Source organism: Dromiciops gliroides, chromosome 1, assembly GCF_019393635.1.
Source record: "Dromiciops gliroides isolate mDroGli1 chromosome 1, mDroGli1.pri, whole genome shotgun sequence".
NCBI lineage: Eukaryota > Metazoa > Chordata > Mammalia > Microbiotheria > Microbiotheriidae > Dromiciops > Dromiciops gliroides.
The window spans coordinates 711,546,608-711,572,525 of record NC_057861.1 but is presented as its reverse complement, the minus strand read 5'-3'; the positions used below and the strand labels follow the sequence as shown (position 1 = coordinate 711,572,525).

General features: G+C 43.3%; 1 protein-coding gene across 1 annotated transcript; it reads left to right on the top strand.

Moving 5' to 3' along the window:
* The first annotated feature begins 1,491 nt into the window (after positions 1–1,491).
* On the top strand, positions 1,492–25,292 carry CAV3 (caveolin 3). Its single transcript, XM_043977437.1, has 2 exons — positions 1,492–1,719; positions 24,521–25,292. Exons 1-2 carry the CDS (start codon positions 1,609–1,611, stop codon positions 24,860–24,862), a joined length of 453 nt encoding a protein of 150 aa, XP_043833372.1. The 5' UTR covers positions 1,492–1,608; the 3' UTR covers positions 24,863–25,292.
* Positions 25,293–25,918: the final 626 nt, after the last annotated feature.

Sequence of the window (25,918 nt, the reverse complement as noted above, 5' to 3'; positions counted from 1 at the left end):
CTGGTCTAGGAAACTCCCAGGAAGGAAATCCTCTTTACCACTGCAGAGCAGAAATTATTCTACAACCTGTTGGCAAATACAGTTATATGAATGTAATCTGCCTTCTGCCATGCCCAAAGAGGCATACCCACCCAAAACTCAGAGGAGAGGAAGGGGCTTACCTATTGGCGAGGTGATTTACCAGCATTTCCCAAGTACCAGTGGTCTGTTCCTGACCTTGAATTAGAACTGGATTCCGGGAGAGGGAAGCAGGAGGAGGGATGGCCATCTGACAGCTATGGAGCCATTTGGTGGAGCAACAGCATTCAGAGCCAAAAGGTGGCATTTGAGCATTGCATAGAATGATGGTGATAAGCTATGGATGGGCTGAACTTGCATTACTGGTCAAGCACGAGCCAGGAGGATGGGGACAGTCATCTGGGTCCAGGGACAGTGAGGTACCTCAGCCTGGTTCATGCTTGATGCATCTTTGTACATTAAATGCCTTACTAGAAGGAACTCTGTTAACCCCTTTTAGGAAGGACTCCAGACATGAGCTATACTTAAGCTTTGTTTGGGATATTTTTTCATGGGTCTCTTAAGTCAGGGTATAATGAGCCAGAGAGAACAAGAAAACCTTGACCCCCTATTTTAGATGTCAGGTTCCCCCAGGACTGAGCCTAGTCTGAGTTTAGGATGAGATTCCCTGTTCTGAGAAGGTCCTCCCCACCCCGACCCCTGGAATGCAGATGACACAAATATGTTTGAGATGGAGTAGTAAATATTGTTGTCACTGAGAAGTAGTAAGACCTAAGTTGGAATCCTCCCTCAGTTACTAACTGTGGAACGTGGGCTGTGTCAGTTAAACTCAGCCTCAGTTTCATTATCTGGACAAACAGTGAGGATGACAATAGCACCTACCTCACAGGATTCTTATAAGGACCAAATGAGATAGTGTCAAGTGTTTTGCAAAACTTCAAATACTATATAAATATAAGCTATTTTATCACATATCCCAAAGAATCGAAACAAATGCATATACATAATAAAAAGTGAAATTATGTCACAGATATGCATATATGCATATACATTTACAGAGTATACTTCTTTTTGGATTATATTTAGCTTCAGTCAATAAACAATTTTTATTTCACATTGTGTTCTAGTCATGGAATTGACAGGAATATCTCATCATAGTATGGTTCTAAGATATATAGGTGTGCGTATGTGAACAGCTCTTGGGTGGTCCAGGTCCCTGGGGGCTCCCTTGTGCCCCTACTCCCATATTGACCCTACCCCCATCCTGGTGGCACCAAGAAGAATGCTAGACACCAAAAATACTGCTGTCTTGCATGAGGGCCGGAATCCCAACAAGCCCCTTTAAGGAGTGGTTGGCCCGTGTGAGTTACAATCTTAATTTTAGCTTGGAGACCTGCCATGGTCCACTTTACCAAAAGGAGTGGATGAAGGTATGTGAGACAGCTGTCCCCAGGCATGCGGGGTGGGGCTTATTTCACAGGCAGAGAGTAGAAATCTGGGAACACTGAATTTGCCACTTCCCTCAAGGGTCTTCCCCCCCTCCCCATCCAAAAGGATTTGGGGCTTTTCTCGGGCAAAGTGAGAGCTACCATGGCTGAAGGACAGACAGACCTGGAAACCAGAATCATCCAGGATATACACAGTAAAGAGATTGATTTGGTGAACCGGGACCCGAAGCATATTAACGAAGATGTGGTCAAGGTAGGATTGTGATCCCTCTGCTTTGGCCCTGGGTTGTCCCAACCCCAACCCAGGGGCCCCAGGATACATCTGCTTTGCAAGCGGAAGGCCATGAGCAAGCAGGGATGGGGGATATTTTCATTTCAGGCAGTGCCGGGCTCTCTGAAGACCTCATTATTACTGTGTACCTGTGTCCTGAACTGTACCTTCACCAACTCCCAAATGCTTAGCATGAAATAACTAGAAGAAAAGTCACTGAAGATGGTCCCAAATATTAGGAGTGGGGCAGGAATAAAAGAGGATCAAGAAAATACACCAGCCTCACTCGGATACAAGTATTTGGAGATAAGTTTTTTTATTGGCCTAGGCAGGATTAGAAAAAAGGCATCGAATGTTAGGATTCATTTAGCCCCTGCCTATCATTTTACTGAGAAAGAAGCTGAGGCCCAGGGAAGAGAAGTAATTTGACCCAATTTGAGAATATCTTCTGCATGAGGGTGATGGCAGACAGTGAGTGGGAAGGTCTTGTTTGTCCTGGGGAAGCCACAGCCAAAGGACCATAACCCCTGACCCTAGAGCAGTCCCTCTTCCAACCCACCTGGCTATCACACCTCAAAGACACCTTCTAGGTGCCAGACCCCTGGGGTGACATGTCATTCTCAAGTGAACTGTTCCCCAGACGGCTGCCCCTGCTACTCTCAGAGCAGCTGGCATCTTGGAGGTCCAGGGCCCTTGAAGGGAAATTCACACCTCTCAGGGCTTACAGGTGAGGCAAGAGGGATGCCTAGAAGAAACCCAGAGAGAATATTCATAGAAGCGAGAGACAGAAAGGACCTTTGAGAACAACCTAGGCCAGCCCTTTCATAGTATAGATGAGAAGCCTGAGACCCAGAGAGAGAAAGTCACCTGCCCAACGTCACACAGGCAGTGAGGAACAGGGTCAAAGTAACTTTTTCTTCTTATTGGGCATCATAGGAGAAAAGGTGAAGGTGATAATCAAAGGAGAAGAGAAGGAAGAATCTAGGTTCCTTCTGTTCTATGTTCTTCAACCCCAAACTTCACTGTTGTATAATGGAAAGACCACTGGACATGGAGGCAGAAGTTTGAACCCTGGCTTTTCCACTTACTTGCTAAGTGACTGGGTCGGTCCTTTGTACTTCTCTAGGTTCTGCCCGTGTCAAATGGTGATCATAGCTGCCCACTTTGTACTGGTGTTGGGGAGAAAGTGTTTTGGGAAAGAGCATTTGAAAGAAGAGCCATTATTGTGAAATGATCATAGGATTGAGAGCTAGAAGAGGCCTTAGAATCCATCTAATTCAACAACTGAAAATTCAGCATACGGATGCAACTAGCCTGTGATCCAGCACACCATACAATAGCTGGGATTGGTGCTCAATTTGTGGGGAATTTTCAATAATAATCCTCTGCCTCACTTATTTTATTTATTCATTTATTATTTTTTTTTGGTGAGGCAATTGTGGTTAAGTGACTTGCCCAGGGTCACACAGCTAGTAAGTTTAAGTGTCTGAGGCCGTATTTGAACTCAGGTCCTCCTGAATCCAGGGCCGGTGCTCTATCCACTGCACCACCTAGCTGCCTGCCTCACTTATTTGAGCCTCGCTCCCTTAGGAAACTGGGTGTGGGTCAGTGCAAAGAACCCTCTGACATCAAAGGATCTGCCTCTGTTACCCACCAACCGTGTGAACCTGGGAAAGTCATTTTACTCCCTAAAACTCAGGGTCTTCATCTGTAAAGGGAATGAGGTAGACTGGATGGCCTCTGTCGTCCCTTCCAGGGCTGGATCTATGACCCTCTGGAATTTAGCTCAGCTCTGGGTTCACAATGCTAACACACCTGGGCAAAGAACATCATAGAAACTGAATTTGGGACAGGAATGAATAGTAAAACAAGAGAAAACAATCTCAGAATACACTTACTGAATGAGTACAGTTGCAAATCCCCACCTCCCCATGGTAGTCTGGAAAAAATTAGCCCCTCTGAGACACACAGCTCCAAGAAGGAAGGCACAGGGAATGAATGATTGGCGTCTCCAGTGCAGGCGGGTTTGGACTCTGTACTGGGAAACATCTCCTTCCAGTGTGTGCTGCTGGTGATTTGGCTGCCTACTGAGTGGCTCCCATTCTCCCTGAGGCTCACAGGTTGTTTCTCCAACCCATGTGGCCCCATCCCCACAAAAACCTCCATTATTCCTGCATCTCCCTGACACAACTAACCTGTGTCACTGGTGCACATGCCTCACTTTAATTAAAATCCTGCTTCTTCCAGTAAGCCTCCATGCTCTGGGCCCAAGTATCCAAGGACATGTAATCTAAGCAAACCAAAGGCCAGAAGGGATCATAGATATCAGAGCTGGGAGCCCCCCGCTTCTTATTTTACTGTGCTAGAAACTTGAGGCCTAGAGAGACTTCCCCATGGGGAGACACATTATCAGTGGCAAGTCCTCTGACGCCGAATCCAGCACTCTTCTTCAGTATCCCCCTGTCCCTCATGGGAAATGACTTACCCAATCCCCAGGATTTGAACCCAGGGTGTATTGGTCAATGTTTAACTATCAGTTTGGGGGCTAGAGGTAGGGCGTGGCACATGAGGCAGTACATATTCAGGACACACTTTTAAATGTAATCTGCATTAACATTTTCTCCATCCCTTTCTTAAGTCTAGAAATCAACTAAACAATTATATATTATATATGTGTGTGAGTGTATTCATATATATCTGTGTGTATTCAAATATACGTGTGTGCAAAGGTATGCACATATACATATATATGCATGCACATTGTGTGTATATTGCTATGTATGCATTTGTATGCATGTACATATGTGTGTACATATATACATATGAGCATCTAGGTGGTGCAGTGGATACAGCACTGGGTCTAGAGTCAGGAAGACTCACCTTCCTGAGTTCAAATCTGGCCTCAGACACTTACTAGGCATGTGGTCCTGGGCAAGTCACTTAACCCTGTTTGCCTCAGTTTCCTCATCTGTAAAATGAGCTGAAGAAGAAAATGGCAAACCGCTCCAGTGTCTACCAAGAAAACCCCAAACAAGGTCAGAGTCAGACATGAATGAAACGACTCAAAAACAAAAAAAACAACAACAATAACCTCACCCATGATTATCCCAGAATGTCAGATTTAGAAGGGACCTCAGCATTTATTCAAACAATACTTGAATAGCAATCCCCTCTCTAACCGAGCCCACAAGTAATCAATGCAGTCTTTGCTTAATGACCTCCCATCAGGAGGAAGCCATTAATACCCATGCCAGTCCATTCCACTTTGGGATAGTGTGAATTATTTAGGAGCTCTGCCCTTGTATCAACTATAAATGTGTCTGTCTATCACTTCCACCACTTGCTCCTGGTTCTGGATTCTGGGGCCAAAAAGGACAAGAACAAGCCCTCTTCTACTTGAGAGGTTTTCAGTCACTCAAATTCACTCTCCTCCTCTCTCCCTTCAGTCTTCCCTTCTCCAGGCTGAATAGTCCCAGTTCCTTCAAATGATATATTTTTGTTTGTTTGGTTGGTTGGTTTTGGTTTTTTTGTGTGTGCAGACAATGGGAGTTATGTGACTTGCCCAGGGTCACATAGCTAGTAAGTGTCAAGTGTCTGAAGCCGGATTTGAACTCAGGTACTCCTGAATCCAGGGCCGGTGCTTTAACCACTGTGCCATCTAGCTGACCCCAAATGATAGATTAATAATAATAATATTTAATAATAGTATAGGTAGCCTTTATACAGTGGTGATTATATATAACTAATTAACCTATCTCTTAATCATATTATAAAATATATAATAGTAATGAATCTATATATTAACCATAACATATTATAAAATATTTAATAGTCATTTCATAATGGTACAAGTAATTAGTACTCGTATAATGCCTTCTGTATGCCATGTACTGTCCTAAGTGCTTTACAAATATGTGATCTGATCTTCACAACCACCCTAGGAGGTAGGTGCTATCATTATTCCCATTTTACAGTTGAGGAAACTAAGCAAACAACAGTTATATCATATCCCATAGGAGCCAGGATCCTTGTATTATCAAAGGTATCAAAGTTTCCAGTGGGAGAAGGGAGAAACAAATTTTATTCCTATTTTTCAGTACCCTACAGATGGGACAGTGGAAAAAGACAAAAGATCTGGGGTCAGCAAACCTAAGTTTGAATCCCAGATTTGCTACTCATTACCTATAAACAACCAGCATTTTATTGTTGTTCAGTCATTTTCAGTTATATCTGACTTATCGTTGACCCCATTTGGGGTTTTCTTGGAAAAGATACTGGACTGGTTTGTCATTTGTTTCTCCAGCTCATTTGATAGATGAGGAAACTGAGACAAATAAGGACAAGTGACTTGTCCAGGGTCATTCAGCTAGTAAGTGTTTGAGGCTGGATTTGAATTCAGGAAGATGAGTCTTCCAGGCCTGGCCCTCTATCCACTATACCACCTGGCTGCCCCAACAGGCATTTATTAAGTACCTATTGTGTACTTAGCACTGAGCTGGGCAAGATGACAAAAATTTAGACAGCACAAAGTCCCTGCCTTGAGAGAATTGCATTATGGGGTTTCTAATGTCCCTAAATCCCATGATGGACAATGACCATAGTTCATCCTTCTCCTCCATACTGGAGTATTAACATCCCCCTTTCTAAAGGTACAAAGGAGAGAAAGCAGGGGGGGTTGGTGGAAAGAATGTTAAAATAGATGTCAGGATTCCTTAATCTGGAGTTTTGTTTTTATCTGTTTTCTCTCACAACATAGATAATGTGATTTCCATGACTACTCATGTATAACACGTATTGAATTGCTTGAGCTCTTGAGGGCGGGAGGTGGGAAGGGAGGGAGGAAGAGAAGTCGGAAAGCAAAGTTTTTTTTTAGTTGATGTCAAAATTTGTTTTTACATGTAATTTGGAAAACAAAATTCTAAACAGAGAAAAAAAGAAATAGATGTCAGACCTGGGATCCTCTTAGCCATGGCTCTTGCACCACCCAGCTATGTGACTCAGCTTCCCCCGCAGTCAGTGACAGGACAAAGTTCAATGATCTCTGAGGTCTCCTTCCCCCGCCCCAACATTCTAGAGTGTGGGACTTAGAATCGGGAGATCTGAGTTTGAATCTTAGCTCTAATATTTAGGATCACAGATTTAGAGCTGAAAGGGGCCTTAGAAGTTATCAAACCCAAACAAACACTTCATTCTACAAATGAGGAAACTCGAGGCCAGCTCACAGGTATCAGAAAAGGGAATCAAGCCCAAGACTCTGACTCCAATTCCCTTGTGACAAATTAACTGCGACAATGGGCACGTTATTTCACCTTTGACCTTAAGGAAGAGGAAGAAATGACACCGGAAGGAGGGGTTGGTGAGAGAAGCCAAGGGACCTGCCCAATGTCATCTGGTAAAGTGTCAGTCAGGACTCGAACCTGGCTCCTGCCTCTCTGGCCAATACTTTCCACACCTTCCCTCACTAAAACAGTCATTAGACTGTTTCTCATTGCATTATTGAGTGTTAAGTCTAATGAGTTTGTGCTAAAATTCTTTGATGCTGCCTTAAGCAGTAAATAACTGCAGAATATTATAAGTAGAATATTAAATTACCCTGGGCATCCCCAACACATCTTTTTTGTTGCTGTTGAAAGAAGTTCAAAGAACAAAAAAAACCACTGAGAACAGTTAGACCAATAACAAACCTGATGCTTACATTTACAGTTTCCATAAATTTTGGGTTCCTCTTCTGTAAAATGGGGTTAATAAAGTTCAAGCTATCTCCCTCACAGAAAAGATCCCCTAGTCAGCTGTTGGTCCTCTACTCACAAATTATATCATCTGTCTTTATCCAGTTGGATGTTGTACCACCCCATTAGACTGCAAGTTTTTTGAGGGTGGGGGTGTTTCATTTGGGTCTTTGTTTCCTTGGCAACTAATACAATGACTGATCGATAGTGGGTACTTAATTATAAATGCATGTTGAATGAATTTATAAACTTCCATGCACTATGTAAATGTGAGTGATTGTCAGAAGCAGGGGGCTGAACCACATCTTGTAAAAATGGCAGATTGAATGGTGTCCTTGAAGGAAGAAGATGTAGCTTGGCTTGAAAAGCTTAATAGCTGTGTAATCATGGATACATGAGTCCCAGCTTCCTCATCTCTAAAATGGGGATGATAGCTCTTGTATGATGGTCAATATGACAAGATTGCTTGGCAAACTTTCAAGGGCCAGAGGACTATGAGTGGTTACTATTACTGTTGGAAGTGGTTGTAAAAGTCCCTAACATAGGTTTTTTTTAAAAGACCATTTTGGGGGCAACTAGGTGGCACAGTGGATAAAGCACTGGCTTTGGATTCAGGAGGACCTGAATTTAAATCCAGCCTCAGACACTTGACACTTAACTAGCTGTGTGACCCTGGGCAAGTCACTTAACCCTCATTGCCCTGCAAAAACAAAAAACAAAAAACATTTGGTCAGAACTGGAGAGCTTGTTTCTTATTCACTTGTCGGGGAAGCTCATGTATTCATTTAGCTGGAAGAAACCAGTGATCTCTAAAAGCTGACCTCACAAGCCCCATTTCCCTGCTACTGAGGGAGCTTTCCCAGCTTGGGGCTCTGCTGACAAGTTCCAGGTTGCTTTGTCTATAGCCAAAGGAATGTCATTTAACACTAAGGAAAACTAAACCCTCCTGGGTCTAAGCTGCCTGATGCTAGAATGAATGTCAATACTAGTTTCTCAGACCTTTTTTCAGAATCTCTCTGTGTCTGAGAAGCAAAATAGTTGTCAATACAATACAGGAAAAATTACTATTTTCAGGAGGGGAAAAAGGGCAGTAGGCATTTGGGCAATGGGGAAAAGATTCCTTGGGAACAGACTTAGAGATCGTAGATGCTCGGGTTTAGAGAGACCTTAAAAATATCTAGTCCAAGCTCTTCCTTTGACAAAAGAGGAAACCAAGGCCCAGAAAAGTGATTTAAGCCATTAGTTACCCTTTGGTCACATCATATTCTCTTAACTTGAGCAAGCTTTTCTCTGAACTCTGCATGTACTTTCAAGAAATAGTGTGTCCCTAACGCTTGGGAGTAGGTTTTTGTACCAACTGTTCTTAGAATACTTCATTAGTAAGTAGCATTTTCTAAAATCTCATTAACTGTGGAGAGTTAATCAATATTGAGGGGCACACAAGATGGTGGCTCATGAACCACAAAACCCCAAGCCCTTCAGGGTTATCCAATGATACAACCCTGAAGGGAGGAGTGAGTTGCCCAGTCACCTTCTGAGAACCCAACCTGCCAGTGCTAGTCAGGGTTGTGGGGAGAAAAGGGCACAATACAATAAGATCATCTATTTGGAGCCAGAAGAGAATTTAGTGATCACATAGTCCAATCCCCTCACTTAAGAGATGAGAAAACTGAGTCCCAGAGAGATTGAGTGGTTTGATAGAGGTGACATAGCTAATAAGTTAAAGGACCAGAATTGATAACAAGTCTTCTGACTGTAAATTTCCACTTGTCCAAGGTCACCCAGCAAAGCATGATCTAACAACGTTTACAGGGTCCCCCACTTATTCTTTCTGGGCTCTTTCTCTCCTTTTCAATACTTTTTAGACACAGCCTATTATTACAACCTGTAAAGAAGAGCTTTCAATTCAATAATCATTTATGAAGTCATCATTATGTGCCAGGCACTGTGTTGGGAATGGAGAGATAAAACTGGAAATGGTCCATGTACATATAAAAGTAAATACATAATAATGTGGGGGTGCTAGCAACTTGGGGGATAAAGAAAGGTCTTATGCAGGAAACTACACTTAAACTGAGTTTTGAAAGAAGATTAGGGATTCTAAGAGGCAGAGATAATGATCATCACACCTTTAAAAGAGACTGTCTGTGGATGGGGGGGTCCCCATTTCCCTTTCTCCTACATGCCTAGCAACATTGTTAAAATCAGAATAATCAGTCAACCAATTAGTGTTAATTAAGGTCCTACTATGTGCCAGACTGGGCTAAGTGCTATGAAATACATAAAGAAATAGATAAGTAGATGGGTGAATGAATAAATAGATGATAGATAGATAAATAGATAGATTAGATAGATCAGAGAGAGATATGTGATAGACAGATGGATGGACAGATGGACAGAAGACAAAAAAACAATCCCTGCCCTCCCAGAGGGCTCATTTATCATTCAGATTTCTGAATTTCAGCCCCCCATGATGTTCAGCCTATATACAGTCTCATGCAGAGAGAAAGGTCCATTGCCTTATACTGCAGAAAACAAGGCTTCTCCACTCACAATCTGAGATGCTCTAAGATAAGAGCCTAGTGACTTGGATTTAAACAAGTAGTGTTTTCCAAGCTGAGCTGAGCCATAATAAATGATAATGATTAATGTGTTCTCATTTAAAAGCACCAAATTGAACTCTCTCAAATGTAGCCCATTAGTGGTTCAAGGGCTAGGAAAATTCCAAGTTACCCACAAACATCCACCACACACACACACACACACACACACACACACACACACAGGTCCCCACGAGCCTGCCATTCCTTTGGGTGAAGCATCCTCCTCGGCCTCAAGTCCCCTTTGACAATGTAGACATCTCCCCGCAGAGCAAACCCATTAAGCTAACTAATGCTCAGCGGTCTAATGACTAATGAGAGCTACTTTCCTGTCTGAGAAGGCCCTGGAAGGGAGGTGATTGGTACAGTGGAAAGAGCATTGCGCCTGAGGTCAGAGGCCCGACTTCCATTCCCAACTCAGCCAATTAGTGACTTTGGGCAAGTTCACTTTGACCCACTGGGTATTGGATTCTTTATCTATAATGCTATTTGAAGTTCCTTCTGGCTCTAAACCTATGACTTTGAGAAACACAAGAGAACTAGAGACTTGGGAAATAGAATTCATGAAATGGTAGAGGGAAGGGAGAAAGCAAGCATTTACAATAATACCTACTATGTGCCATGTGTACTATATACAGGACCTACTATGTATCTAGTAGGTACTTCTACATATGTTATCTCATTTGATTCTCGCAATAACCCTGTGACGTAGGTGGTATTATTATCCCCTTTTACAGATGAGGAAACTGAGGCAAACAGAGGTTAAGTGACTTGCCCAGGGTCACACAGCTGATAAGATATCTCCAAGCTCTATCTAATGTGCCTCCAGCTGCTTCTAGAGTGACAAGGTGTCAGAGAACCTCAGCTTGAATCCTAACTCTGCTATTTGATCTGAGCAAATTGCTCAACCTTCTCCAGGACTCACTTCCATCTGAAAAGTAAGGGAGTTTGATAGAATGACCTCTAATGTCTTTTCAAGCTCCATCATAGGCCTATGCTTCTCTGTGTCAGGGTTTCCGTCAATCAGTTAATCAGCATTAATTAAATGCTTATCATGTGCTGGGCATCATGCTGAGTGGGAATTCAGCCTGGAGTGGCTGGCCTGGGGGCCCTCCTGAAACAGACGTGTGGGGGGAGCCATCCAATAAGAGGCAGAGGCCGCTCCAGGGATGTGTGGATTCTAGGGGTGGAGTGAGATTTCAGGATGGAGAACTGAGGCATGGTGGAGGAGGCCCAGAACACAGCTTGGAGAGGAATCCCAGATGTACTATGTATTAACTTGTGTGTGGCTTCCAGCAGGTCATTCATCCTCTCTGGGAATCACTTGCTAAAATGGTCGGGTTGGACTAGACCATCTCCAAAGTGCCTTTTTTTTTTTGGTGAGGCAATTGGGGTTAAGTGACTTGCCCAGGGTCACACAGCTAGTAAGTGTCAAGTGTCTGAGTCCAGATTTGAACTCAGGTCCTCCTGAATGCAGGGTCAGTGCTCTATCCACTGTGCCACCTAGCTGCCCCTCCAAAGTGCCTTTTAGTTCTCCATCAATGATGCTGTCATCTCTCAGTGACCCCTTAGCTCTACAGTTTGCTTCTACAAGCAGATGTGGATGAGGAGAGGGGAGGAAGAAGCTGAGTCAGACACAGAAGGTCGGAGCTGGGAGGGACTTTGGAGAGATCCCGCCAACCTTCACCTGGCATGTCCAAGGCAGCATTAGAACTGACCACACGGCGGGGCAGCTAGGTGGTGCAGTGGATAAAGCAGTGGCCCTGGATTCAGGAGGACCTGAGTTCAAATCCAACCTCATACACTTGACACTTACTAGCTGTGTGACCCTGGGCAAGTCACTTAACCCTCATTGCCCTCCAAAAATAAAAAAGGACTAACCACACTTCTAACATGCTCCGTGTTTCACCACCTGACTGTTCCTATGTACTTCTTCCTGCCTTCTCTGATGGATCACCAGTCCCCAGCTACTGAATTAACCTATTTTGGGGTCTGGCCTCCTTTCCCCATCCACTCTAAAAGGAATGCATACATGTAGAAGACTCCTTTCAACAGGGACCTGGAAGCTTTCTGTCCAAGTACCACATCTTGGGGCAAAGGCACTCTATGTTATCCTGGGCCATTCACCCAGGCCTAAGGCTCCTCTTCTCTCAAGTGGGCAAACAAAAACCATGTACCAAGTAAGACCCAAAAGTGAAAAGAAGTCAATTCAAACCTGATATACAAAAAAAATTTCCCAGCAATCAGAATGGTATACAAATGGAATGAGTGGATTCATAGAATCCTAGATTTGTAAGGGACCTCAATAGTCCATCTAGTTCCAACTGCCCCTCTCTTTACAGATAGGGAAACTGAGGCTCAGAGTCATTGGCACACCTTAGAGGTGTTCAAGCAAAGGCTAGATGTACTCATGGAGGTTCTTCTTTTTCAGGCATAGGTTCTCCTAGCAGTAGAATGTAAGCTTCCTGATGTCAGGGGTCCTCTCACCTTTGCATTTATGTCCCTTGTGCTTGGCACATAGTAGGCTTTTAGTAAATGTTTGTTGATTGACTGAGTGATTTTGTGAAACTGGGACCAAGGAGGCATAGTGTGAAAGGAACACTAGATTTAAATATAAGAATGCCCAGGTTCCAATCCCAGCCTTGCTCCATGCTACTTGTGTGATCTTAGACAGGTCACTCCCCTCTCCAGGTCTCAGTTTCTCCCTCTTTAAAACAAGGGGTTCATTAACCCAGATAATTGATGCCTCTGGCTCCTTCTAATTCTATATCCATGATGCTCTAAGTCCAGACACAGGGTGTCTTACACACAAGAAATCCAGACAAAAGGAATCACAAGGAGAGTCCGGGATGAGGGTTCTGGCCATACTAGTGGCCTAATTAACATGCCCACCATTGGTTTGTCATCTGCAAGCTATTCCTATGTGTAATATGATCCTCCCATAATCCTCTCCACCTGCCAACTGTGGGGCCCAGACACCCACACACTGACATTCAACACAAGCTTACCCTGCATACAGTCCTTCGCAATCTGGGTCTCCACTCATACACAGTCAAAATTTAGCTATCCCTTGTCTCTCACAGGCCCCTGACCAGCGAATGCCTTAAACAACAAACACCTGGTTGAGAATCACCCAACTAGAAATGGTTGGATGTGACATAACATAAAGCGAGCAAAAGATTGTACTTCAGAGCCAGAAAGGACCTGGAGATCCCCAAGTTCTCTAGTTTTATTTTACTAATAAGGGCATTAAGACCCAGAAAGGTGAGGTGATCATCCCATTGTCACAACAGAAATCAGTGGGAGAGCCAGTTCTTCTGATCTTTCATGAGATCACCTTTGTGGTATCAAAAAAAAATGGCCATAGAGTCAGTTCAGACCTTGGCTCTGGTGATTACCAGCTGTGTAACCTTGGGTCCGTCTTGTCCAACAAATGGGATTCATATTAATACTATCTACTTCACAGGGTTGTTGTGAAGGTTGAATGTGAACAGATAGTCAATCAATAAGCATTTATAACGTGTCTAGGGGCAGCTAGGTGGCACAGTGGACAGAGCATCGGCCCTGGAGTCAGGAGTACCTGAGTTCAAATCCGGCCTCAGACACTTAACACTTACTAGCTGTGTGACCTTGGGCAAGTCACTTAACCCCAATTGCCTCACTAAAAAACAAACAAACAAATATAACGTGTCTACTGTTTATTAAGTGCGTGCAGACACAGTGCTAAGGGGCTGAGGATACAGAGAAAGTCCAAAGACAGTCCCTGCCCTCAGGGGACTCACAGGCTAATTAATGAGCAAAATGCTCTGTAAATTCCAAGTGTCCTATAAATCTGGGCTACTAGACCACTGAGGATGTGTGATGTCATCATGTAGAACTCCCTCCACAGAGACATCCTTGACTTAATAAGTAAATCTCAAGGAGTTTCTGGCTACTCAAAGCCAGATTGAATTTTAAAACAATTGTTTTTCATTCTTCTCTCTACTACCCCCATGAGCTAGTATTGGTTAATTTTTCAGGCCACCTGTGATTTCATTGGTGCAGGGAACTCTACATGAGCGCCTCTACCAAAGCTGACTGATACCTTGCTTTGCAACTTGTAGACTTAGAATGTTGGCCAAGAGCACAAATAGGTTTAAGTGATCTGCCAAAGAACACGTAGCCAATATTTGTCAGAGGAAGGACTTGAACTTCCTGACTCTGAGGAGGTGAGGTCTCAATACCTATCTCTCTAGTTATCATCACCACCACCACCACCATCACAACCGCCGCCACCACCATTACCATCATCACCACCACACTATATATCATTAATAGTATATGATGATATTAATAATTAATGTATAATTATAATGATAAGCTAGGTGGTACAGAATGTCGAGATTGGAGTTAGGAAGACTCATCTTCTTGATTTCAAATCTATCCTCAGACACTCACTAGCTGTGTGACCCTGGACAAGTTTAAACCTTGTCTGCCTCAGTTTCTTCATCTGTAAAATGAGCTGAAGAAGGAAATGGCAAACTACTGCAGTATCTCTGCCCAGAAAGCCCCACATGGGGTCAGAAGAGTCAGTCATGATTGAAAAATGACAATAGTAATCTACTTCTATTTCCATTCCCACCGGGGCTCCCAAGTACTTTGGCTGAACTGGATGAGTCTTTGGGAATGTCAGGCATGAGGGCTGGCTGAAAGGTGAGCATTTTGCAGCAGCAGAGGCTTCATTAACTCACTCAGGACACCCCATACACTGGCGCACCCACGCAGAGCCTCCCCTGACCCCTTCATGTGCTCCAGGCCCCTCTACTATGTACCCTGTGCCACTGCTGCTCCAGCTGGCCCACACTAATCAAACTACCACCTTCCTACTCCAAAAATAAATCTAGGAGAGGCTGCCTGACTTAGGCAGATTCACTTCCCTTCTCTCTCTGTGTCTCTCTGTCTCTTTCTCTGTCTCTCTGTCTCTGTCTCTCTGTCTGTCTCTCGCTGTCTGTCTCTCTGTCTCTGTCTCTCTGTCTCTCTGTCTCTGTCTCACTCTCTCTGTCTCTCTCTGTTTCTCTCTGTCTCTCTGTTTCTCTGTCTCTGTCTCTATGTCTGTTTCTCTGTCTCTGTCTTGAGATCTCTCTCTGTTTCTCTCTGTCTCTCTGTTTCTGTCTCTCTCTGTCTCTCTCTGTGTCTCTCTGTCTCTGTGTCTCTCTGTCTCTCTGTCTCTCTGTCTCTCTCCCTCCTTCTCCCCCTCTCTCCCTCCCCTCAGATACAGACAGAACATTCTGCCTTAGAAAGGGAGCAAAGGAAACATTACGAGTCCCCCACTGAAATAAGTCATTTCCCCTGCAATTCTAGTAACTAATTAAGGAATAAAGCCACTGTATTGTTTGGGAAAATTGGCACGCACCACAGAGCTGCCTGATTCCAGCCACATAAATGTCGCCTTCTCCTTCCCAGTGAGAGGCTTAGCACACCGTGACCAAAGCAGGCCTTTCTCCCAGATCCCAGCTCAGGGGACAGCTGCAGGACTCTATTTTGGCTTCCTCTGATTTACAGGGAAGGGGCTGCTTGGAAGACAAGGAAATATCAGGAGACTCAGAACCAGCCCCGCACCGCCCCCTTGGTGAAAAGCATTGCTGGGAACTGCCTAATTGAAACATCAGGACCAAAGACTTCTAAGAAAATGAATAATTAAATGATGCACCCCCAAAGCTCCCCCCCCCAGGGCTCTATGTGTTACCGTAAGAAGGAAGAGAGCAAGTTCCCTTCTGTCATCTTTCATCTCAGGCAGCCATCCCCCACCCCCACTGCTGCCCACAATTTCAATACTGGGGAAATCATCCCATTTGTGAATTCATCTGCCAATAGTGGTTACGGTATAAGTGTCAATTAGCAAACCCTCTGGGAACAACGCTGCTTTTGACAAAGTCAGCCTATGCATGGAAGGGATTTGGGCACATCACAGGATGTCTACTTCAAACAGGGCTGTGGCTGGTACTGTTCGAATGCGAGGACCACCCCACCCTACTCCTCCAGTCAGTAGCACAACAACAGGGATTTTTGAAGCCTTGGAGGAAGGGGGACAGGGGTGGGGAGGTGCTGAGGTAGAGATGAGGCAGGCCTGGGGAGAACTCCACAGGGCTATAGCTTCCAGATGGAGCAACCAGTCACTGAGAAGAGGCCTCTTTGAACTAATACTTCTTGCCAACTCGGTGCTAAGGTCAGTGCCTGGCACATAGTAGGCACTTAATATATGCTTCTTGATTTCATCCTCTAAATCTGGATCCTAGGGGAAAAAACTCTTATCACCCCACTTTCGTTGTAGCTTTGGCTCTGGGTTGGTGGCCATGGTGACTTAGGAGGACTAGAAAAGGGGGATAGTATTGATCACTTCAAGGTGGGCCTGGCTGAGAGGAAGACGAATTGTATAAGCCCATGTGGCCTGACCACTTCACACTACTAGAGCCTCCCCATCCCTAAGTTGGGATGATATAGAGAGGTCCCCTGTGCTCCCTAAGAGGGCTAAAGAGCCATCTCCCACTTTTCTTAAAGGAGAGAAGCCAGCTGAGGCCTGATAGAGAAAGCCCGAAGATTCTGAGTCTTTGCCTCCTAAATTAATTAATTGTCTTAATTAGATCTAATGATGATGTTCCTGACCATGAAGTTACTACCACAGTCAGGGGGGCTGGGCCAGTTCATTTGCGGTAAACCCATTGTCACCAAAGCAACGTTCCCTCAGTCTCTGATCCAATTTTGGCAGAGAGGCCGTAGCTTCTGCCAATCCCCCCATCATGGACACCAGTATCTTTCTCACTTTGTCTGGAGGAAGCATATAAAAAGAAGGGGAGTTTGAACCTCTAGGCTGGTATTTAGGCCAAGCAATTATAGTTCCATCATTGGAGAAAGAAAGAGAACCAGGGGATACCTCTTTGGGACACAGCAGCGTGCTTCTAGCATTCTTGGGAGATAGCCCTGAGAGTTTACATACACATACATACACACACACACAAACAAATGCACACACACACACACACATACACACCTCAACTTGTTGAAAACTATTCTGGGATCCAGATTCTGGATCCTTCAGCTTCTCCCCTAAAGCTCTCTTTCTGTGCTTATACTATTGGCGGGGAGAGGAGAGGGGGTCCAGAACTGTGTCAAACATCTTTCTACATCTTCTGGGACTGGGTTATGTGGATACCAGCACGCTCCTATTAGTGAAGCAAAGACCTATCACCTCTCCAGTCAAGTTGCATGAGCTAAAGTTACCTGACTTTGTCTGATCCCAGAACACATGCTCCATGCACCCATAGTCAGCTCTGAGAATTGACACTCAGATCCCATTCCTTACACTCTCTAGTATTCAACACCAACCCTGCTTACATTCAACAACTATTTTACATTTAATTCTCTCTCTGTCTCTCTCTCTGTGTCTCTCTCTGTGTCTCTCTGTCTCTCTGTCTCTGTCTCTCTCTCTCTCTCTCTCTGTCTCCTCTTCTCTTCCCTCTCACTTCTCCATCACAAACACATTCATAAGCAGGGTTTTGATTCCATGCCAAACCATGCTTGGCCACCAACACTTAAGGAATGTTCTCTTATAACCACAGTGTTGAAGAGGATAATTAACAAGCAGTTGTGTAAATGCTCTGTTTCCTTGCATAGCTGAATCTCTTCCCCAGGAATTCTCGACTCTAATATGTATCTGGGTACCCTTGTGTTGTGTGTGGTTTTGAGGAAGTCTTATGATCCAGACTGTGCTGCAAACTACCTGAGGTGTTGGGCACAGAAAACATCTCTGGGTTGGGCAATAATCCTTGACTGTGTTACTGGGTCAGCAATGGATACACCCTTCCCAGCAGCTTCTGAATCATATAAGTGTGCTGAAGTCAAATTGGGTAATGGGACCCTGACCAAAATGAGAAATTGGATTAAATCTACATTAATGGATGTATTCATGTATGGGGGGGTCAACTAAAATGGTCAAGGGAATAGAAGCGCTACAAAAGACAGAGTCAAAAACATTAAAATGCTGCATTCTGGAAATTAAGCCTGAGACTAGATATGTTCAAAGTGTACAAAATTGCAAAGGTTACATACAGGAGAAGTAGGTAGGGAAGGTCCCTTATAAATAGAAGGAGATGCTTTTAAAAATAAGTCCTTCTCAACACAACAACTAGGGAAGTTGCAGACCTTATTCTCTTAAGGAGGGGCACAAGTTAAAACTATAAAGAAATTCAAATGTAGTTTTTAAAAATTCATAGGAGGGGCAGCTAGATGGCACAGTGGATAGAGCACTAGCCCTGGAGTCAGGAGGACCTGAGTTCAAATCCGACCTCAGCCATTTGACACTTACTAGCTGTGTGACCCTGGGCAAGTCACTTAACCCCAATTGCCTCACCAAAAAAAAAAAAAAAAAAATCATGGGCGATGGATGCCCTGAACTCCTGTTGCATTTAGAGCCAACATCTCTGATTTAGCAACTAATTATCTATTTCCTTGTATTTTGTTTTACTTTTCTACAGTTTGTTCTTTGAAATCAAGGGCCATCTCTTTGCATTCCCACCCCCCATCCCCACCCGCCAGTGTGGTCTTGCACATAGGAAGCATTCAAGAAAAATTTGTTGAGTGAATTAATAGCATTTTATTAAGGAGACAGGGGAATCTTGGTGAGGTTGATAGGGCAAAGGTCACCCTCTTCTGCCAAGTATCCTTTGTCAAACTCCTGTCAGAGAGAGAATGTAGGCCCAAGCTAGGGTGGACTTCTTGAGTCCTTCTTGAAGTCAAGGACTGGGACTTCTCACACCACCCACCTCCCACAGTACCAGAGAACTATAAGAATTTCTGACAGTGACCTAGGACTTGCATGTGGTGTGGAGACCAAAGAGTTCTTGGCACCACCTACTTGCCTGAGAATGCACTGACCAGTGCTCTCCTCTCTTAAAGAGAGACATGAATGGCTTGGAATTCTCTGGGAGGAGGAGGTATCGGAATACACCCAGAAGAGTCCACGAAGGGAAATCCTACTCTCGTCCCAAAGTGCTCTGTTGGTGCAATGCCAAACAGGAGCTTTGCAGACTAAGGATGTTTGTGTGTTACTGTTCTCTGCCATAAGGTTCCCAGTGGTGAGAAATGCCCTGCCCTAAAGCTTGCAGCACCTGCCAACTAGTAGCTCTAAGCTGAAAGGAGGGTTCTACTCACCTATACCTTTAAACCCATGGGGTGACAAGAACTCACACCAAGTCCAGCCTAGGATGGAGATGCTGGCATTCAGTCAGTTGTTTTCTCCAACCTAGTGTGTAATTTAAGATTCTAAATGTGGATTCTAATCTGTTCCCCCAGTTTTGGGGGAAACTGACTAAAATCACTAATAAAACAAGTTTAGGTTTTTAAGGGTTTATTGGAAAATAGAAAGAGAAAGATTGAGAACAGAATTCCAACAGCCTGGCATTCCTATCTTTCCTCAAATTTCCTGTGAAGTCCTCTGCCGCCACCACCATCCAGTCAGGAACCCAAAAAGCCCCAGAGCCTTCTGCGCAGGCTCCTTCTCCTCCTTCCTGTCTCCTCCCAGAAAATAGGAGGCTCCTCAACTTGATTGGCTGGTAGCCTTGATAGACAGCACCCATGAGCAAACGTCATTTCCTGACGCCAAGGAAAAGCCACAATGTCTCTGAGGCATTTCCTCATGATGGAGCTTTCCCACAGCAAGTGTCCAGTAGGTGGCATCATTCCAATCATTACACTAGTAATCATATAAAGTCGAAATGTAATAATTCCTCAAACACCCATTAAGAAGTACACTATGGGGGGACAGCTAGGTGGCGCAGTGGATAGAGTATTGGCCTTGGATCCAGGAGGACCTGAGTTCAACTCCAGCCTCAGACACTTGACACTTACTAGCTGTGTGAACCTGGAAAAGTCACTTAACCGTCATTGCCCTGCAAAAAAAAAAAAAAAAGTATACTATGGGGGCGGGGCAGCTAAGTGGCACAGTGGATAAAGCACCAGCCCTGGATACAGGAGGACCTGTGTTCAAATCCGACCTCAGACACTTGACACTTACTAGCTGTGTGACCCTGGGCAAGTCACTTAACCCTCGTTGCCCCGCCAAAAAAAAAAAAAAAGTACAGTATGCATTTGGCACTGGCTATACGAAGACAAAAAAGAAACAGTCCCTGCCCTAAAGGAACTTACATTTTATTGGAGGAGGCAATGAATTTATATTTATACATGAGTATGATACAAGGTAGGAAATGACGGGCAGGGGGTGGGAAGGAGGAGAGATCTAGACAAAGTGCCTTGGGAATATTTGGGAAGGAAAATCTCACCTTCACCTGTCAGAATCAGAGATGATTTCATGAAGGAGCCCTGAAGAAAAATAACCATGCTGAAAGGTGGAGCTGAGAAGACATCAAATGCCAAGCAGAGCAGAGATGCTGTGTAAATGTATGAAGGCAGAACCATGGGGATCATAGCTAGAAGAGACTTTAGGGGCCACAGAGGCCAAACCCCTCATTTTACAAATGTGGAAACTGAGATCTAGAAAAGTAAAGTGACTAGCTCAAGGTCACACAGTTAATAAGTGGAAGTGTCAGGATATAAGCCTAGGTCTTATGATTACAGACCTATTCCATTATATCATGATTCCTCTCAGGTGATAGTCTACTGAGTGTAGCAAGCAGCAAGTAGTATAATTGGGCAGGAAAGTGGACTCCACGAAGGAGAGTAATGTGAAAGAAGTCTGGAAAAGTTCCATCCAACCCAATGATGGAAGTACTTGAATGCCAGTCTGAGGGATTTGTATTTTACATTAGAGGAAATAGGGAGCCATTGAAGGTTTTAGAGCAGGGGAATGAGGTGTGTGATGGAAAAGTTATTGCCATAGCTGTCAATAAAGAAAGAATCAGGAAGAAGAGAGCCAGAAAGATCAATTAGGAACCTATTGAACTAGTCCAGATGAGAGGTGATGAATTAAGTTGTTGACTGCATGAGCAGAAAGGAGAAAAAATGTGAGAGAATTTGTGGAGGTAGACATCACAGGACTTGTAGACTTGGGTTTGAATCCAGATTCACACATTTACTAGCTGTATAAAGTAAAGCATTTAACCTTGCTCAGATTCATTTTCCTCATTAATAAAATAGAAACAACAATAGCACCTACATCACAGGACTGTTGCAGGGATCAAGTGAGATAGATAGATATATAGAGATATATTATATATATATATATTATATATATATTATATATATATTATATATATTATATATATATAGTGCTTTGCAGATGTGAAAGCTATCATGATAGTATATTTTATATGGCTATTATAAATGCAATTATTGTTATTATTAGCTATTTTCACAAGTTATTTCAAATTCTAGAAAACTCCCCCAGTTACAAACCAGCCATGACAAAGAGGTCAACCTTTTGTCACTAGAATAATATTCCCCCAGTCTCTGGTCCCACTTTCTAGCTACATAGAACATACATTTAACCATTTCTTCTAATGCAGGCTAGATAGTTTCATCCCTCTCCCCCACTCTGTGGAGTCAGCTGATGGCCAGTGGATCCTCAAGCTGGAGCCACTCGGGGCCAAGAAATACTGTGCCAACCCAAATATGCCTTTTCTTACCTGACCTAAATATAACTGGTGTCGTTACACCAGAGCAGGAACTTCTCAACCCCAGACTGGTGCCTTTGGTTTGCCTTTTTCTCCCTCAGTACCTAAATCACATAACCTCAGGCCACTCCAAATAAGTATGTGTCTGGACAGAGCCAATTTCCTGGGTTGTAGCTGATTTGAGCCAGATGGAAATCAGGACCTGAGAGAAGCAGGCAGGAGAAAAGACACATTTCCTCATATTGTTTCTGTGTCGGTCATCTGATTCCCTAATTATTAGTGATTTCTTGGTCTAGAAACCACTTTATATTACCTTGTATGCACTGAGCATCTATATATGTTTGCAGGATGTGTGTGTCTCCCCCCCACCCCCCACCAAGAGAATATAAGATCCGTGAGGGCAGGGACAGTTTTACTTTAGTCTATATCACTAGCACCTTGCAATAGAGTAGGTCCTTAATAAATGTTTATTGAACATATCCTCCCAGTGGCTATCTTTATCTATATATCTCTATCTATAACTATATATCTCTATATCTCTATCTCTATCCCTATCTATATTTATATATCTCTAGCTTTATCTCTAGCTCTATCTATAACTATATCTCTATCTCTCTATCTCTATCCCTATCTCTAGCTCTAGCTCTATCTATATCTATATCTGTATCTATATCTATATCTATATATCTCTATAACTATGTCTATATCTGTATCTAAATCTATAACTATATCTGTATCTATATATCTATATACATATAAAATATTATATATAGTTATTAACAATGATAGTATTTATATAGAGACTGAAGGTTTGCAAAGCACTTTATATGGGTTATCTAATTTGAACCTCATAACAATCCTGTGGGGTAGGAACTATTACTATCCCCATTTTACAGATGAAGAAACAAAGATTGAGTAAGGTTAAATTACTTGCCTGAGGTCAAATTGCTAGTAAATGTCTGAAGTGGGATTTGAACTCACAATAAAACTGCCAACAAAGTCACAGATTTTTAAGAGACAGAGTAGGAAAGAGACAGAGACAGAGAGACAAAGAGAGGGACAGAGATAGAGAGACAGAGACAAAGACAGGGACAGAGAGATAGGGAGAAACAAAGAAAGAAAAGGAGAGGAACAGAGACAGAGCTTTGTAGTTAATAGAGATAAGTGGCTGTGTGTCTTTCCTGAAATCACCTCATTAGTTTAATATTTTAATCACTGTTAAAATGTAAAAGCACTGGGAAGCATTCCACACTTAATTGTTAGTAGCTACTTACTCCTCAGTGTGACTGAAGGCTCTATGAATAGGTCTCAGCAGATAAAGGAGCCAATATTGGGCATCTTAGCTGGAACTGGGAGAAGGAAAAGGAGAACGGAACAAGAGAGGTTAGGGACTTGAGGACTCACTGGTCCTACCTCACTATTCTGTCTCTGCAGAAATTGTTTCTCTTCACAAATACCTGTTCATCCAATTACACATCTGTCTGTGAAGGCACAAGAGTTAATGTCCATGGCCTTGGGGACTGCTGGTTTGAAATCCTTTGTCTACACTCTATAGTTGTGTTCACTGGAGAAAAAAAATACACCCCAAACTCAGTCAATTTTTGATTGCACATTATATCAGAGTTTTGGTGCTATGGAATATTGCCAAGCCTGCTTTTCTTGAGTGCACATTAAATAATAGGGAGAAGAGAGAGAAGCCAGAGGAAGGCAAGCAGAAACCAGGCTGAAAGTAAAAACACTCGGAGCACAGAATCACTTAGTTTAAAAGTATTTTTCTCTCTCATTGTTATGTCACGTTCATTTCTGGATCTATTCCTGGACCCCTCTCCTATTGAATGAGCCATCCCTTCCTCATAACTAAGAATAAAAAGGAGAAGAAAAACAGTCCTAATAATATATCCAGCACATCCAAGAAGTCTAATGGTACAAAAGCTGTTCCACACCAAGATGCCCTTCCTCATGCCCTGCATGGAAGGGAAGGGGAGGACTTTTCTCATCTCTTCTCCAAGGTAGAATCTAGGGCTTGGTAGAATCATTCTCCATCATAATCAGGAGTGTGCTAAAACCAACTCATATGAGTTCCAGCCAATAGTTAAATTTTTAACGTGAGCATTTGCAGCTTGGAAATCAGTGGACAATTCAAATCAGGTTTGGATTTATTGTTCTGTTGATTGTGTAGACTTAAGAAAGTGATGGAGAAAATGTTAATATTGCAGTTTATCATATTTAGTGTATCATGGATACTTGTTTCCCCTCCCACACCCCCCAGAAAACTGATCATTAAACATTTACCAGCAGATCCCTGTATATTACTTTATGTATATCAGTTCTCTGGTAAGTCAAATTGAACATTTCATGATAAGTGATTGCTAAAGTCTCTTCTAGTTGTTTCTTAACCTCTAGTGATCCTATAAATGTTGTTGCTTTTAGAAAAAATTTCATTTGTTGATATGCTTTTTTACATCTCCTACATTTTCCAATGTTTCCTACTCCTTAAGAGTCATTCTGTATAATAAAGAATAAAAAGTTGGGTGGGGGGATTCAGTGAGACTACATTTCAAAAATCTGGAATTATAGGCAATGCCCCATAAACACCCATAAAAATCTCCAACCTATACCAGACGAGGAGAGGCTCTCTCCTATCTCTTCTATAGAGACAAGCTTGGTCATTACAATTTCATAGCATTCAGCTGCCATAATTTTGTCATCATTTTCTTTATTTATGCTGTTATCCTGGTTCTGTTGATGCCACTTGGCATCAGTTTGCCATTGAGTGTGGCTCTTCTTCTGGTCCCAAACCTTGTGTTTTGACAAGCACTCTTTTCTTTCCTCACTCTGCATTGGATCTCAGGTGGATTTTGAAGATGTGATCGCTGAGCCTGAGGGCACCTACAGTTTTGACGGCGTCTGGAAGGTCAGCTACACTACCTTCACAGTCAGCAAGTATTGGTGCTATCGCCTGATCTCCACCCTGCTGGGCGTCCCACTGGCCCTCCTCTGGGGCTTCATCTTTGCCTGCATCTCCTTCTGCCACATCTGGGCCGTGGTACCCTGCATCAAGAGCTGCCTGATTGAGATGCAGTGCATCAGCCGCATCTATTCCCTCTGTGTCCACACCTTCTGCCATCCCGTGTTTGCTGCCCTTGGCCAAGTCTTCAGCAGCATCAAAGTGGCCTTGAGAAAGGAGGCCTAGATAAGGTTGGGGAGGAGGGGAAAGGCAAAACCAGTGAGTCTGGGGTGGGAGGGAGGGAAGAGGGGACAGAATGCCACAACTTGTTCCACAATAACACTCCATGGGGATTTCTACGTATTTTGTTTTTTAGAGACTTGTTGTTCTTTCTGAGACAAGAATGTGCAAAGAAAGGGGAAATGACATAATGACATTTGAGCACACTGGTCCTCATTCTGTCCCTGTCCCTTACCGTGGGATCCTACAACTGGGATGATGGCCATTTGCTCAGAGGGCAGCTACTGTATGAGTCTTGGCACTCATTTGTACTGTAATCTTAAGTCTTCACTGTAATGGCATGAAACCAGCCTCTTCCCACCTGGGATCATTGTTTCCTGAAACCCCAGGAACCCCTATATTTTAGTGACAACATGCAATCACTATTGGCAGATTGGAATCTAATAAAGGGTTCTGGCTGCAGGGGGGAGTGGTTCATTTTGTTTCTGTCCAAAAGGTTAGAGTAAAGTGTCCTAAAAAGTTTATTTTGTGTCCCCAAGGAAGTTCTATATTCCCAGGAATACTCTCAGAGGAACTTGGGATATTTGGCTGAAAAAGAGGAGATTCCAAGGAGATATCATAACCATCTTCCAATATCCAAAAGTGTCATAAAAAAATTCAGCTTGTTCTCTCTGACTGCATAGGATAGAAGTTGTAAAGACACAAATTGAAGCTTAAGTTAAGGAAAACCTTCCATGTACTTAGGTCTATTCAAAATGGGAATAGTCTGCCTTGGTAGTGAGTGAGGTTCTTCTTATTAGGGTCTTTAAGTAAAAGCTGAATGCCCAATTAAGTTCTTTCCAACTCTGAAAATCTGTCAATAATCTCTTCTGGGGCTTTGGTATCACCTCTAAAGGGTTTAATCACCCCAGGAATCAGAGGAAGAAAGAATTGATTGAATCTCACCTGAGACCCCTCCAGTAAATCAATGTAGATTTATTTCCTTGAATTCATTGCTGTATCTTCTTTTTCCCCAGTTATCACTTATTCCAGCAATGTGGCATCTGTTAAGTTCATTGGGAG